Source organism: Entelurus aequoreus, linkage group LG27 (genome assembly GCF_033978785.1).
Source record: "Entelurus aequoreus isolate RoL-2023_Sb linkage group LG27, RoL_Eaeq_v1.1, whole genome shotgun sequence".
Taxonomy (NCBI): domain Eukaryota; kingdom Metazoa; phylum Chordata; class Actinopteri; order Syngnathiformes; family Syngnathidae; genus Entelurus; species Entelurus aequoreus.
The window spans coordinates 35,457,344-35,475,247 of record NC_084757.1 but is presented as its reverse complement, the minus strand read 5'-3'; the positions used below and the strand labels follow the sequence as shown (position 1 = coordinate 35,475,247).

The 17,904-nt window shown below is 40.4% G+C and overlaps 1 protein-coding gene across 2 annotated transcripts in view; it reads right to left on the bottom strand.

The window, feature by feature from the left end:
• sh3rf1 (SH3 domain containing ring finger 1) overlaps positions 1-17,904 on the bottom strand; it is a 67,282-nt gene that overhangs the window by 15,480 nt on the left and 33,898 nt on the right. Inside the window, exons 3-5 of one of the 2 annotated variants that reach the window (XM_062038656.1) lie at positions 13,307-13,585; positions 11,212-11,307; positions 3,996-4,307 (exon numbers count right to left, since the gene is read on the bottom strand). In XM_062038656.1, the coding sequence (XP_061894640.1) occupies positions 3,996-4,307; positions 11,212-11,307; positions 13,307-13,585 (687 nt within the window). The remainder of the gene's footprint in view (positions 1-3,995; positions 4,308-11,211; positions 11,308-13,306; positions 13,586-17,904) is intronic. The other variant, XM_062038657.1, reaches the window with a different exon arrangement.

The window sequence follows — 17,904 nt, the reverse complement described above, 5'->3', positions numbered from 1 at the left end:
AGTCCTGGTCTTGTTTACATCTTGACGCATGCAGGAAGTGAACAGTCCTGGTCTTGTTTACATCTTGACGCATGCTAGGAAGTACACCTGCAGGAACAGTCCTGGTCTTGTTTACATCTTGACGCATGCAGGAAGTACACCTGCAGGAACAGTCCTGGTCTTGTTTACATCTTGACGCATGCTAGGAAGTACACCTGCAGGAACAGTCCTGGTCTTGTTTACATCTTGACGCATGCAGGAAGTACAACTGCAGGAACAGTCCTGGTCTTGTTTACATCTTGACGCATGGAGGAAGTGAACAGTCCTGGTCTTGTTTACATCTTGACGCATGCTAGGAAGTACACCTGCAGGAACAGTCCTGGTCTTGTTTACATCTTGACGCATGCAGGAAGTGAACAGTCCTGGTCTTGTTTACATCTTGACGCATGCTAGGAAGTACACCTGCAGGAACAGTCCTGGTCTTGTTTACATCTTGACGCATGCAGGAAGTGAACAGTCCTGGTCTTGTTTACATCTTGACGCATGCAGGAAGTACACCTGCAGGAACAGTCCTGGTCTTGTTTACATCTTGACGCATGCAGGAAGTGAACAGTCCTGGTCTTGTTTACATCTTGACGCATGCTAGGAAGTACACCTGCAGGAACAGTCCTGGTCTTGTTTACATCTTGACGCATGCAGGAAGTGAACAGTCCTGGTCTTGTTTACATCTTGACGCATGCTAGGAAGTACACCTGCAGGAACAGTCCTGGTCTTGTTTACATCTTGACGCATGCAGGAAGTGAACAGTCCTGGTCTTGTTTACATTTTGACGCATGCTAGGAAGTACACCTGCAGGAACAGTCCTGGTCTTGTTTACATCTTGACGCATGCAGGAAGTACACCTGCAGGAACAGTCCTGGCCTCCATGACGACAAATAAAGTACACTTATTTCAGGTACTATTATCACTGCAGGACGAGGACTAGCTAAACATGCTTCACTACACACTGTAGGAGGATAAAATAGCTAACCGCAAGCTAGCGCGCCTCCCTAATCACTAATAATGAATATCACCTCCAAATATCAAAGATCGGCCTCCCTGATCCCTAATAATGAATATCACCTCCAAATATCGATGATGGGCCTCCCCGATCACTAATAATGAATATCACATCCAAATATCGGCCTCCCTGATCACTAATAATGAATATCACCTCCAAATATCAGCCTCAATGATCACTAATAATGAATATCACCTCCAAATATCGATGATGGGCCTCCTCGATCACTAATAATGAATATCACTTCCAAATATCGGCCTCCCTGATCACTAATAATGAGTACCACCTCCAAATATCAGCCTCCCTGATCACTAATAGTGAATATCACTTCCAAATATTGGCCTCCCTGATCACTAATAATGAATATCACCTCCAAATATCGACGAGGGGCCTTCCTGATCACTAATAATGACTATCACCTCCAAATATCGAAGATCGGCCTCCCTGATCACTAATAGTGAATATCACCTCCAAATATCGATGGTGGGCCTCCCTGATCACTAATAATAACAATAACCTCCAAACATCGATGATGGGCCTACCTGATCACTAATAAAGAATATCACCTCCAAATATTGATGATGGGCCTCCCTGATCACTAATAGTGAATATCAAATCCAAATATCGAAGGGCCTCCCTGATCACTAATAATGACTATCACCTCCAAATATCGATGATGGGCCTCCCCGATCACTAATGAAGAATATCACCTCCAAATATTGATGATGGGCCTCTCTGATCACTAATAAAGAATATCACCTCCAAATATTGATGATGGGCCTCCCTGATCACTAATAGTGAATATCACCTCCAAATATCGAAGGGCCTCCCTGATCACTAATAATGACTATCACCTCCAAATATCGATGATGGGCCTCCCTGATCACTAATGAAGAATATCACCTCCAAATATTGATGATGGGCCTCTCTGATCACTAATAAAGAATATCACCTCCAAATATTGATGATTGGCCTCCCTGATCACTAATAGTGAATATCACCTCCAAATATCGATGGTGGGCCTCCCTGATCACTAATAATAACAATAACCTCCAAACATCGATGATGGGCCTACCTGATCACTAATAAAGAATATCACCTCCAAATATTGATGATGGGCCTCCCTGATCACTAATAGTGAATATCACCTCCAAATATCGAAGGGCCTCCCTGATCACTAATAATGACTATCACCTCCAAATATCGATGATGGGCCTCCCTGATCACTAATGAAGAATATCACCTCCAAATATTGATGATGGGCCTCTCTGATCACTAATAAAGAATATCACCTCCAAATATTGATGATGGGCCTCCCTGATCACTAATAGTGAATATCACCTCCAAATATCGAAGGGCCTCCCTGATCACTAATAATGACTATCACCTCCAAATATCGATGATGGGCCTCCCTGATCACTAATGAAGAATATCACCTCCAAATATTGATGATGGGCCTCTCTGATCACTAATAAAGAATATCACCTCCAAATATTGATGATTGGCCTCCCTGATCACTAATAGTGAATATCACCTCCAAATATCGAAGGGCCTCCCTGATCACTAATAAAGAATATCACCTCCAAATATTGATGATGGGCCTCCCTGATCACTAATAATGAATATCACCTCCAAATATCGATGATGGGCCTACCTGATCACTAATAAAGAATATCACCTCCAAATATTGATGATGGGCCTCCCTGATCATTAATAGTGAATATCACCTCCAAATATCGAAGGGCCTCCTTGATCACTAATAATGCCTATCACCTCCTCTAAATATCGATGATGGGCCTCCCTGATCACTAATGAAGAATATCACCTCCAAATATCAAAGGGCCTCCCTGATCACTAATAAAGAATATCACCTCCAAATATTGATGATGGGCCTCCCTGATCACTAATAGTGAATATCACCTCCAAATATCGAAGGGCCTCCCTGATCACTAATAAAGAATATCACCTCCAAATATCGATGATCAGCCTCCCTGATCACTAATGAAGAATATCACCTCCAAATATTGATGATGGGCCTCCCTGATCACTAATAGTGAATATCACCTCCAAATATCGAAGGGCCTCCCTGATCACTAATAATGACTATCACCTCCAAATATTGATGGGCCTCCCTGATCACTAATAATGAATATCACCTCCAAATTTCGATGATGGCCCTCCCTGATCACTAATAAAGAATATCACCTCCAAATATCGAAGATCGGCCTCCCTGATCACTAATAATGAATATCACCTCCAAATATCGAAGATAGGCCTCCCTGATCACTAATAATGAATATCACCTCCAAATATTGATGATGGGCCTTCCTGATCACTAATAATGAATATCACCTCAAAATATCGATGATGGGCCTTCCTGATCACTAATAATGAATATCACCTCCAAATATCGATGATGGGCCTCCCTGATCACTAATATTGAATATCACCTCCAAATATCGAAGATCGGCCTCCCTGATCACTAATAATGAATATCACCTCCAAATATCGATGATGGGCCTCCCTGATCACTAATAATGAATATCACCTCCAAATATCGATGATGGGCCTTCCTGATCACTAATAATGAATATCACCTCCAAATATCGAAGATCGGCCTCCCTGATCACTAATAATGAATATCACCTCCAAATATCGAAAACCGGCCTCCCCGATCACTAATAATGAATATCACCTCCAAATATCGATGATGGGCCTCCCTGATCACTAATAATGAATATCACCTCCAAATATCGATGATGGGCCTCCCTGATCACTAATAATGAATATCACCTCCAAATATCGATGATGGGCCTCCCTGATCACTAATAATGAATATCACCTCCAAATATCGATGATGGGCCTCCCTGATCACTAATAATGAATATCACCTCCAAATATTGAAGATGGGCCTCCCCGATCACTAATAATCTCAGCGGCAGGACAAAGGTCTCACCTGGGAAGGTGCGCTGCAGGACAGACCCCCGCTGATCTCGCCGATGCGAGCGGCGGCGGTGGGGTTGCTGGAGCTGATGAGGACGGGGCCGCTGATCTCCATGGAGTGGCGCTGAGGGGGCGGGGCCAACACCGGCTTGTGGGCCATGCTGAGGGAGGTGAAGGAATGTCTCTTCTTGCTGTTCTTCTTGTCCCGCGGGCCCCCGTTGTTGCTGCTCTGGGGCCCCGACTGGGAGGAGGGCCCCTCGCCGCCCTCGCCCGTGTGCTCCGACATCTTGTCTGACTCCATCAGCTGCCGGGCTGCCGAGTTGAACTGGGAGCAAACATGGCGCTCAGGTGAGTACAGTATTGGAGCAGTACTACATACATGTCAAGGTATCATACTACAGTATTTTAACACTACACAACTGTGTATTGTTGTTTTTTTACATCTCTTTACAGGCGGAATAGAGCGACTGTCATTAGTTCCATTGTGAGCTCCAATGTTGAGGTTGAAGTGAAATGCTGACAGAATGTAGTATGAATGTAAGAATAGTTTGAATGTTGGAATGGTTTGAATGTTGAAGAGTTTGCATTTCCAGGAAAACCGGAATTTGGTTTTGGAACTTGGGAAAGTGTTAGTTTGAATGTCCAGGATGAGTGGAATGTGTTGATGTGAGAATGGTTTGAATAGGTGGGAAAATTGTGCAACTTGGAAAAATGTCCCATTCGTTTCAATGGGAACTTCCTGGAAATTTAAGAAGTTCTGGAAAAGCGGGATTTAAAAAAAAAAATGAATGAGCTGAATTGGTTGGTGTTGGAATCGTTTAATTCGGGCAAGAAATGTTGAAATAGTTATTAATTGAGAAATTACGGAATTTCGGGAAAACCGGGAATTTTTCAAGTTGACTAAGAGGAATGTTTTGACAGTGGAACGGTTGAAATGGGTAATAGCACCAAAAAAGGTTGGAAATATGGTTAGAAAAAACATGAATTCCTGGAAATTTGTTGAACGTGGAAAAATAGTTGTTTGAATTTCCAGGATGAATTGAATGTGTTGAAGGTGGAATGGTTTGAATTGGTTGAAAATGTGGAAGTTTTAAAAATTGATATTTCATTTTGGGGAAAATTTCCCTAAAACTGGGAATTCTAGGAAATCCTGGAATTCTTTAGAATTGTTGAAGGAGAGCACGTAACTCCTGAACAGGCTGAATATTTTGAAAATGGAACGGATAAAAAATGTGTGAGTTGTGGAACTTTGAAAAATGTCCCATTCTTTTCAATGGGAACTTCCTGGAAATTTAAACATTTCGAGAAATGTGGGATTTTTTAAAAAATGACTAGGAGCATGAAGTCTTGAATGATCTGAATTGGTTGGTGTTGGAATTGTTTAAATCGGGCAAGAAATGTTGACGTAGTAACAGTTTTTTTTATTGAGAAATGGTATTACAAAATTTCGGGAAAACCGGGAATTTTTCAAGTTCTTAAACCAACTTGGTTTTTTGTCCTGACTAAGAGGAATGTTTTGACAGTGGAACCGTTGAAATGGGTTGAAAAATGTCAGTCATCGCACCAAAATAGGTTGGATTCCTGGAAATTTGTTGAACGTGGAAAAATAGTTGTTTGAATTTCCAGGATGAATTGAATGTGTTGAAGGTGGAATGGTTTGAATCGGTTGAAAAATGTGGGAACTGTGGAAGTTTGAAAAATGGATATTTAATTTTGAATGGGGGAAATGTCCCTAAAAACTGGGAATTCTAGGAAATCCTGGATTTTTTTAGAATTGTTGAAGGAGAGCACACAATTCCTGAACAGGCCGAATATTTTGAAAATGGAACGGTTTGAATCGGATAAAAAATGTGTGAGTTGTGTAATGGGAACTTCCTGGAAATTTGAGAAAAAGCGGGAATTTTTCAAGTTCTTAAACCAACTTGTTTTTTTGTCCTGACTAAGAGGAATGTTTTGACAGTGGAACGCTTGAAATGGGTTGAAAAATGTGAAAGGAGTCACCGCACCAAAAAGGGTTGGAAATATGGTTAGAAAAAAACAGGAATTCATGGAAATTTGTTGAACGTGGAAAAATTGTTGTTTGAATTTCCAGGATGAATTGAATGTGTTGAAGGTGGAATGGTTTGAATCAGTTGAAAAATGTGGGAATTGTGGAAGTTTGCAAAATTTATAATTCATTTTGAATGGGGAAAATGTCCCTAAAAACTGGGAATTCTAGGAAATCCTGGAATTTTTTAGAATTGTAGAAGGAGAACACAATTACTGAACAGGTTGAATATTTAGAAAATGGAACGGTTTGAATCGGATAAAAAATGTGGGAGTTGTGGAACTTTGAAAAATATCCCATTCTTTTCAAATGGGAGCTTCCTGGAAATTTGGGGAAAAGCAGGAATTTTTTAATAATTATTAGGGGCATAAATTTCCTGAATGATCTGAATTGGTTGGTGTTGGAATTGTTTAAATCGGGCAAGAAATGTTGACATAGTAACAGTTTTTTTTATTGAGAAATGGTATTACAAAATTTCGGGAAATCCGGGAATTTTTCAAGTTCTTAAACCAACTTGTTTTTTTGTCCTGACTACGAGGAATGTTTTGACAGTGGAACGGTTGAAATGGGTTGAAAAATATGAAAGGAGTCATCACATCAAAAAAAAGGTTTAAAATATGTTTAGAAAAAAACAGGAATTCCAGGAAATTTGTTGAATGTGGAAAAATGGTTGTTTGAATTTCCAGGATGAATTGAATGTGTTGAAGGTGGAATGGTTAGAATTGGTTGAAAAATGTGGGAATTGTGGAAGTTTGAAAAATGGATATTTCATTTTGAATGGGGAAAATGTCCTTAAAAACTGAGAATTCTAAGAAATCCTGGAATTTTTTTTGAATTGTTGAATGAGAGCACACAATTCCGGAACAGGCTGAATATTTTGAAAATGGAACGATTTGAATCGGATGAAAAATGTGTGAGTTGTGGAACTTTAAAAAATGTCCCGTTCTTTTCAATGGGAACTTCCTGGAAATTTGAGGAAAAGTGGGAATTTTTCAAGTTCTTAAACCAACTTGTTTTTTTGTCCTGACTAAGAGGAATGTTTAGACAGTTGATTAGTTGAAATGGGTTGAAAAATGTGAAAGGAGTCATTGCACCAAAAAAGGTTGGAAATACTGTTAGAAAAAACAGGAATTCCTGGAAATTTGTTGAACGTGGAAAAATGATTTTGAATTGAAAGTGTTAAAGGTGGAATGGTTTGAATCGGTTGCAAAATGTGGGAACTGTGGAAGTTTGAAAAATGGATATTTCATTTTGAATGGGGAAAATATCCCTAAAACTGGGAATTCTAGGAAATCCTGGAATTTTTTAGAATTGTTGAAGGAGAGCACACAATTCCCGAACAGGCTGAATATTTTGAAAATGAAACGGTTTGAATCAGATTTTTAAAAAAATGTGTGAGTTGTGGAACTTTGAATAATGTCACATTATTTTCAATGGGAACTTCCTGGAAATTTGAGGAAAAGCGGGAATTTTTCAAGTTTTTAAACCAACTTGTTTTTTTGTCCTGACTAAGAGGAATGTTTTGACAGTGGAACGGTTGGAAATGGGTTGAAAAATGTGAAAGGAGTCATCACATCAAAAAAAGGTTTAAAATATGGTTAGAAAAAACAGGAATTCCTGGAAATTTGTTGAACGTGGAAAAATGGTTGTTTGAATTTCCAGGATGAATTGAGTGTGTTGAAGGTGGAATGGTTTGAATCGGTTGAACAATGTGGGAATTGTGGAAGTTTGAAAAAATGAATAATTAATTTTGAAAGGGGAAAATGTCCCTAAAAACGGGAAATTCTAAAAAATCCTGGAATTTTTAAATGATTGTTGAAAGGGAGCACACAATTCCCGAACAGGCTGAATATTTTGAAAATGGAACGGTTTGAATCAGATTTTTAAAAAATGTGTGAGTTGTGGAACTTTGAAAAATGTCACATTATTTTCAATGGGAACTTCCTGGAAATTTGAGGAAAAGCGGGAATTTTTCAAGTTCTTAAACCAACTTGGTTTTTTTCCTGACTAAAAGGAATGTTTTGACAGTGGAACGGTTGAAATGGGTTGAAAAATGTGAAAGGAGTCATCACATCAAAAAAAAAGGTTTAAAATATGGTTAGAAAAAACAGGAATTCCTGGAAATTTGTTGAACGTGGAAAAATGGTTGTTTGAATTTCCAGGATGAATTGAGTGTGTTGAAGGTGGAATGGTTTGAATCGGTTGAAAAATGTGGGAATTGTGGAAGTTTGAAAAAATGAATAATTAATTTTGAAATGGGAAAATGTCCCTAAAAATGGGAAATTCTAAAAAATCCTGGAATTTTTAAATAATTGTTGAAAGGGAGCACACAATTCCCGAACAGGCTGAATATTTTGAAAATGGAACGGTTTGAATCAGATTTTTTAAAAAATGTGTGAGTTGTGGAACTTTGAATAATGTCACATTATTTTCAATGGGAACTTCCTGGAAATTTGAGGAAAAGCGGGAATTTTTCAAGTTCTTAAACCAACTTGGTTTTTTTCCTGACTAAGAGGAATGTTTTGACAGTGGAACGGTTGAAATGGGTTGAAAAATGTGAAAGGAGTCATCACATCAAAAAAAAAGGTTTAAAATATGGTTAGAAAAAACAGGAATTCCTGGAAATTTGTTGAACGTGGAAAAATGGTTGTTTGAATTTCCAGGATGAATTGAGTGTGTTGAAGGTGGAATGGTTGGAATCGGTTGAAAAATGTGGGAATTGTGGAAGTTTGAAAAAATGAATAATTAATTTTGAAATGGGAAAATGTCCCTAAAAATGGGAAATTCTAAAAAATCCTGGAATTTTTAAATAATTGTTGAAAGGGAGCACACAATTCCCGAACAGGCTGAATATTTTGAAAATGGAACGGTTTGAATCAGATTTTTTAAAAAATGTGTGAGTTGTGGAACTTTGAATAATGTCACATTATTTTCAATGGGAACTTCCTGGAAATTTGAGGAAAAGTGGGAATTTTTCAAGTTTTTAAACCAACTTGTTTTTTTGTCCTGACTAAGAGGAATGTTTTGACAGTGGAACGGTTGGAAATGGGTTGAAAGATGTCAAAAGAGTCATCACATCAAAAAAAGGTTTAAAATATGGTTAGAAAAAACAGGAATTCCTGGAAATTTGTTGAACGTGGAAAAATGATTTTGAATTGAAAGTGTTAAAGGTGGAATGGTTTGAATTGGTTGCAAAATGTGGGAACTGTGGAAGTTTGAAAAATGGATATTTCATTTTGAATGGGGAAAATATCCCTAAAAACTGGGAATTCTAGGAAATCCTGGAATTTTTTAGAATTGTTGAAGGAGAGCACACAATTCCCGAACAGGCTGAATATTTTGAAAATGAAACGGTTTGAATCAGATTTTTAAAAAAATGTGTGAGTTGTGGAACTTTGAATAATGTCACATTATTTTCAATGGGAACTTCCTGGAAATTTGAGGAAAAGCTGGAATTTTTCAAGTTCTTAAACCAACTTGTTTTTTGTCCTGACTAAGAGGAATGTTTTGACAGTGGAACGGTTGGAAATGGGTTGAAAAATGTCAAAAGAGTCATCACATCAAAAAAAGGTTTAAAATATGGTTAGAAGAAACAGGAATTCCTGGAAATTTGTTGAACGTGGAAAAATGGTTGTTTGAATTTCCAGGATGAATTGAGTGTGTTGAAGGTGGAATGGTTTGAATCGGTTGAACAATGTGGGAATTGTGGAAGTTTGAAAAAATGAATAATTAATTTTGAAAGGGTAAAATGTCCCTAAAAACGGGAAATTCTAAAAAATCCTGGAATTTTTAAATAATTGTTGAAAGGGAGCACACAATTCCCGAACAGGCTGAATATTTTGAAAATGGAACGGTTTGAATCAGATTTTTAAAAAAATGTGTGAGTTGTGGAACTTTGAATAATGTCACATTATTTTCAATGGGAACTTCCTGGAAATTTGAGGAAAAGCTGGAATTTTTCAAGTTCTTAAACCAACTTGTTTTTTGTCCTGACTAAGAGGAATGTTTTGACAGTGGAACGGTTGAAATGGGTTGAAAAATGTCAAAAGAGTCATCACATCAAAAAAAGGTTTAAAATATGGTTAGAAGAAACAGGAATTCCTGGAAATTTGTTGAACGTGGAAAAATGGTTGTTTGAATTTCCAGGATGAATTGAGTGTGTTGAAGGTGGAATGGTTAGAATCGGTTGAAAAATGTGGGAATTGTGGAAGTTTGAAAAAATGAATAATTAATTTTGAAATGGGAAAATGTCCCTAAAAATGGGAAATTCTAAAAAATCCTGGAATTTTTAAATAATTGTTGAAAGGGAGCACACAATTCCCGAACAGGCTGAATATTTTGAAAATGGAACGGTTTGAATCAGATTTTTAAAAAAATGTGTGAGTTGTGGAACTTTGAATAATGTCACATTATTTTCAATGGGAACTTCCTGGAAATTTGAGGAAAAGTGGGAATTTTTCAAGTTTTTAAACCAACTTGTTTTTTTGTCCTGACTAAGAGGAATGTTTTGACAGTGGAACGGTTGGAAATGGGTTGAAAGATGTCAAAAGAGTCATCACATCAAAAAAAGGTTTAAAATATGGTTAGAAAAAACAGGAATTCCTGGAAATTTGTTGAACGTGGAAAAATGATTTTGAATTGAAAGTGTTAAAGGTGGAATGGTTTGAATTGGTTGCAAAATGTGGGAACTGTGGAAGTTTGAAAAATGGATATTTCATTTTGAATGGGGAAAATATCCCTAAAAACTGGGAATTCTAGGAAATCCTAGAATTTTTTAGAATTGTTGAAGGAGAGCACACAATTCCCGAACAGGCTGAATATTTTGAAAATGGAACGGTTTGAATCAGATTTTTTTTTAAATGTGTGAGTTGTGGAACTTTGAATAATGTCACATTATTTTCAATGGGAACTTCCTGGAAATTTGAGGAAAAGCTGGAATTTTTCAAGTTCTTAAACCAACTTGTTTTTTTGTCCTGACTAAGAGGAATGTTTTGACAGTGGAACGGTTTGAATCGGTTGAACAATGTGGGAATTGTGGAAGTTTGAAAAAATGAATAATTAATTTTGAAAGGGGATAATGTCCCTAAAAACGGGAAATTCTAGAAAATCCTGGAATTTTTAAATGATTGTTGAAAGGGAGCACACAATTCCTGAATATTTCCACAATAAATGTTTTGTTTACCTCCACGTAGGAGATGGGGAAAATGCCAATTTTATCTCCCAGCATGCCCTCTGCCCAGTTCTCATCCACTCTGCGGATGACGGTGAGAACATGGTCCTGCAACACAACACAACACAACAACACACCTGCGTGAGGGAAGGAAGCTTCTTCTTCTGACTCACCTGAGGGTCACCTGACCAAAATCATACCTTTCAAAATAAAAGGAACCACAAACATGTCATTGTTGGCTTTATTTGGACATCAAAAGTTATGTAACATATTTCACTTTTCAATCAAACAACAATGTTGTCATGAAATAAGACTGATGGATAACAACAAGTACACAACAACAAGTGTTACCTAAATAATTGATGATGTTGTGTAGTGGTAGATAACAAGTATACAACAACAACAACAAGTGTTACCTAAATAATTGATGATGTTGTGTAGTGGTAGATAACAAGTACACAACAACAACAAGTGTTACCTAAATAATTGATGATGTTGTGTAGTGGTAGATAACAAGTACACAACAACAACAACAAGTGTTACCTAAATAAGTGATGATGTTGTGTAGTGGTAGATAACAAGTACACAACAACAACAACAAGTGTTACCTAAATAAGTGATGTTGTGTAGTGGTAGATAACAAGTACACTACAGCAACAACAAGACGTGTTACCTAAATAAGTGATGATGTTGTGTAGTGGTAGATAACAAGTACACAACAACAACAACAAGTGTTACCTAAATAAGTGATGTTGTGTAGTGGTAGATAACAAGTACACAACAACAACAAGTGTTACCTAAATAATTGATGATGTTGTGTAGTGGTAGATAACAACAAGTACACAACAACAACAACAACAAATGTTACCTAAATAAGGGATGATGTTGTGTAGTGGTAGATAACAAGTACACAACAACAACAACAAGTGTTACCTAAATAAGTGATGTTGTGTAGTGGTAGATAACAAGTACACAACAGCAACAACAAGACGTGTTACCTAAATAAGTGATGATGTTGTGTAGTGGTAGATAACATTTCCACAACAACAACAACAACAAGATGTGTTACCTAAATAAGTGATGAGGTTGTTTAGTGGTAGACAACAAGTACACAACAACAATAACAAGATATGTTACCCAAATAAGTGATGATGTTGTGTAGTGGTAGGTAACAAAAAGTACACAACAGCAACAACAAGACGTGTTACCCAAATAAGTGAGGATGTTGTGTAGTGGTAGATAACAACAAGTACACAACAACAACATGATGTGTTAACTAAATAATTGATGATGTTGTGTAGTGGTAGATAACAAGTACACAACAGCAACAACAAGATGTGTTAACTAAATAAGTGATGTTGTTGTGTAGTGGTAGATAACAACAAGTACACAACAACAACAAGTGTTACCTAAATAAGTGATGTTGTGTAGTGGTAGATAACAAGTACACAACAGCAACAACAAGACGTGTTACCTAAATAAGTGATGATGTTGTGTAGTGGTAGATAACATTTCCACAACAACAACAACAACAAGATGTGTTACCTAAATAAGTGATGTTGTTGTGTAGTGGTAGATAACAAGTACACAACAGCAACAACAAGACGTGTTACCTAAATAAGTGATGATGTTGTGTAGTGGTAGATAACAAGTACACAACAACAAGATGTGTTACCCAAATAAGTGATGATGTTGTGTAGTGGTAGATAACAACAAGTACACAACAACAACAACAAGATGTGTTACCTAAATAAGTGATGATGTTGTGTAGTAGTAGATAAGAACAAGTACACAACAACAACAAGATGTGTTACCTAAATAAGTGATGATGTTGTGTAGTGGTAGATAACAACAAGTACACAACAACAACAACAACAAGATGTGTTACCTAAATAAGTGATGATGTAGTGTAGTGGTAGATAACAACAAGTACACAAAAACAACAACAACAAGATGTGTTACCTAAATAAGTGATGGCGTTGTGTAGTGGCAGATAACAAGTACACAACAACAACAACAACAACAAGATGTGTTACCCAAATAAGTGATGATGTTGTGTAGTGGTAGATAACAAGTACACAACAACAAGAAGAAGAAGATGTGTTACCTTGGAAAAGGGCAAACAGTCTTTGTCGGCCTCCTTGTCCTTCACCTCAAAGTCGTACAGTGCCTTGCATTGAGGCGGCGGTTGAGGCAGCGGCTTGATGACCTGCACAAAGTTGGTGGGGAAAAAGCCGTGGACGCCGCCCATCTCGCCGTGGTACCAGTTGTCGTCCACCTGCCGGCGCAGGATGATGACGTCGCCCTTGTTGAACTTGAGGTCCCCCGGCTCCTTGCCGTCGTAGTTGTGGAGCGCCTTGGCACACGGCAGCTGGGACACACCCTGCTGGCACGGGAGACAGACCTGCTCAACAACTCTCATACACACTTTTATGTTGTGTTTAACCACAGCAGGCAGGGACAACAACGGGGACACAATATCTGGAGGGACAACGGGGACACAATATCTGGGAGGGACAACAATGGGGACATAATATCTGGGAGGGACAACAGGGACACAATATCTGGAGAGACAACGGGGCACAATATCTGGGAGGAACAACAGGGACACAATATCTGGAGAGACAACGGGGCACAATATCTGGGAGGAACAACAGGAATACAATATCTGGAGGGACAACAACGGGGACACAATATCTGGAGGGACAACGGGGACACAATATCTGGAGGGACAACGGGGACACAATATCTGGAGGGACAACGGGGACACAATATCTGGAGGAACAACGGGGACACAATATCTGGAGGAACAACGGGGACACAATATCTGGAGGGACAACGGGGACACAATATCTGGAGGGACAACAATGGGGACACAATATCTGGAGGGACAACGGGGACACAATATCTGGAGGGACAACAGGGACACAATATCTGGAGGGACAACAATGGGGACACAATATCTGGAGGGACAACGGGGACACAATATCTGGAGGGACAACGGGGACACAATATCTGGAGGGACAACGGGGACACAATATCTGGGAGGGACAACGGGGTCACAATATCTGGGAGGAACAACAGGAATACAATATCTGGAGGGACAACAACGGGGACACAATATCTGGAGGCACCTGGGGACACAATATCTGGAGGGACAAAAGGGACACAATATATGGAGGGACAATAGGGACACAATATCTGGAGGGACAACGGGGACACAATATCTGGGAGGAACAATAGGGACACAATATCTGGAGGGACAACGGTAACACAATATCTGGGAGGAACAATAGGGACACAATATCTGGACGGACAACGGGAACAAAATATCTGGGAGGAACAACGGGGACACATTATCTTGAAGGACCAACGGGGACACAATATCTTGTAGGAACAATGGTGACACAATATCTCGGGGGAAAAACGGGGACACATTATCTGGGAGGAACAACGGTGACACAATATCTGGAACAACGGGAATACAATATCTCAAAGGAACATCAGGGACACAATATTTTGAAGGACCAACGAGAACACTATCTCGGAGGAACAACGGGGAAACAATATCTGGAACAACAGGGACACATTATCTTGGGGGACCAACGGGGACACAATATCTCGTAGGAACAACGGGGACACAATATCTGGGAAGAACAAAGGGGACACATTATCTCGGGGGAACAATAGGCACACATCATCTGGGAGGAACAACAAGGACACAATATCTGAGAGGAACAACGGGGACACATTATCTTGAAGGACCAACGGGGACACAATATCTCATAGGACCCACGGTGACACAATATCTTGGGGGTAAACGGGGACACATTATCTGGGAGGAACAACGGGGACACAATATCTGGAACAACGGGAATACAATATCTCAAAGGAACATCGGGGACACAATATCTTGAAGGACCAACCGGAACACAATATCTGGGAGGAACAACGGGGACACAATATCTGGGAGGAACAACGGGGACACAATATCTGGAACAACAGGAATACAATATCTCGAAGGAACAACGGGGACACCATATATTGAAGGACCAATGGGAACACTATCTTGGAGGAACAATGGGGACACAATATCTGGAACAACGGGGACACAATATCTGGGAAGAACAACGGGGACACATTATCTCGGGGGAACAACGAGGACACAATATCTGGGAGGAACAATGGGGACACAATATCTGGAACAACTGGAATACAATATCTCAAAGGAACATCGGGGACACAATATCTTGAAGGACCAACGGGAACATAATATCTCGAAGGACCAACGGGAACCCAATATCTCGGAGGAACAACGGGGACACAATACCTTGAAGGACCAATGGGAACACTATCTCGGAGGAACAATGGTAACAATATCTGGAACAACGGCGACACATTATCTTGGGGGAACAATGGGGACACAATATCTGGGTGGGACAACGGGGACACAATATCTGCGAGGAACAACGGGGACACAATATCTGGGAGGGACAACGGGGACACAATATCTGGGTGGGACAATGGGGACACAATATCTGGGAGGAACAACGGGGACACAATATCTGGGTGGGACAACGAGGACACAATATCTGGGAGGGACAACGGGGACACAATATCTGGGAGGGACAACGGGGACACAATATCTGGAACAACAGGAATACAATATCTCGAAGGAACAACGGGGACACCATATATTGAAGGACCAATGGGAACACTATCTTGGAGGAACAATGGGGACACAATATCTGGAACAACGGGGACACAATATCTGGGAAGAACAACGGGGACACATTATCTCGGGGGAACAACGAAGACACAATATCTGGGAGGAACAATGGGGACACAATATCTGGAACAACTGGAATACAATATCTCAAAGGAACATCGGGGACACAATATCTTGAAGGACCAACGGGAACATAATATCTCGAAGGACCAACGGGAACCCAATATCTCGGAGGAACAACGGGGACACAATATCTGGAAGGACCAATGGGAACACTATCTCGGAGGAACAATGGTAACAATATCTGGAACAACGGCGACACATTATCTTGGGGGAACAATGGGGACACAATATCTGGGTGGGACAACGGGGACACAATATCTGCGAGGAACAACGGGGACACAATATCTGGGAGGGACAACGGGGACACAATATCTGGGTGGGACAACGGGGACACAATATCTGGGAGGAACAACGGGGACACAATATCTGGGTGGGACAACGAGGACACAATATCTGGGAGGGACAACGGGGACACAATATCTGGGTGGGACAACGGGGACACAATATCTGGGAGGGACAACGGGGACACAATATCTGGGTGGGACAACGGGGACACAATATCTGTGAGGAACAACGGGGACACAATATCTGGAACAACAAGAATACAATATTTCGGAGGAACAACGAGGACACAATATCTTGAAGGACCAACGGGAACACAATATTTCGGAGGAACAACGGGGACACAATATCTGGGAAGAACAACGGGGGACACAATATCTGGGAGGAACAACGGGGGACACAATATCTGGAGGGACAAGACGATACTAATAATATTTAGCACTGAATGTGGGATATGAACAAGTCCTGATAGTTCCAGAAGGTACTAAAGTATTGTGGAGTTCCAGCAGACTGAACATACAATATAAGAACTGTTGCTCAACAGTCGGTCCAGTACAGGACCAGGACCAGGACCGGAGTCCGGTCCCTCTGTCCCCCTTAAAGAGTGCTTGTATCTTTTTCAGCCCCCAAGCCTGAAAGGACCATTGAGAGGATGACAATCCAGGGAAAGAGTCCAAGCTGGTGGGGGGTAAGCATCAATGTCCTCCATTCAGGGGGTGTCTAGGACTGCAGAGCTGCATCCATCCAGTCTGAATCCCAAAGAGCAGGTCTTCAGGCAGGGTGAGGGTTAACTTGGAACTATGAAGACTAATGAAGCGTTGGGGACTGAAAAAGTACAGAATGAGTAGTGACGGTGAGCCGGCCTGACGTTACCACGCGGCCGTGATTGGTGTGTGCGTGTACCAGGACCAGGACCAGGACCCCCCCTCCCTCCGCACTGAACCGGGCCTCCTTTCAGGGGGCAGCAGCCTTGGCAGGCTGGCGGGTCAGTCAGCCCGTGAGGAAATTGCAAATGGGAGCAAATGACACGAAGCTGCTGGCCTCTGAGGACGCAGGAAATATGAAATGTTTTTAACAACAGGAAGTCTGTGGTTATGTCATTTAGTCTGTGATGACACAAAGATTGTGGTCAGCATTGCTACAAAGTAAAAGCCCACACAAGCTTTTGTGCTGTGACAGGAAGTAGTCAGCATTGTTACCAAGTAAAAGCCCCCACGGGCTGTTGTGCTATGACAGGGAGTAGTCAGCATTGTTACAAAGTAAAAGCCCACAGGAGCTGATGTGCTGTGACAGGAAGTAGTCAGCATTGTTACAAAGTAAAAGCCCACAGGAGCTGATGTGCTGTGACAGGAAGTAGTCAGCATTGTTACAAAGTAAAAGCCCCCACGGGCTGTTGTGCTGTGACAGGAAGTAGTCAGCATTGTTACAAAGTAAAAGCCCCCACGGGCTGCTGTGCTATGACAGGAAGTAGTCAGCATTGTTACAAAGTAAAAGCCCACATGAGCTGATGTGCTATGACAGGAAGTGGTCAGCATTGTTACAAAGTAAAAGCCCACATGAGCTGTTAGTCA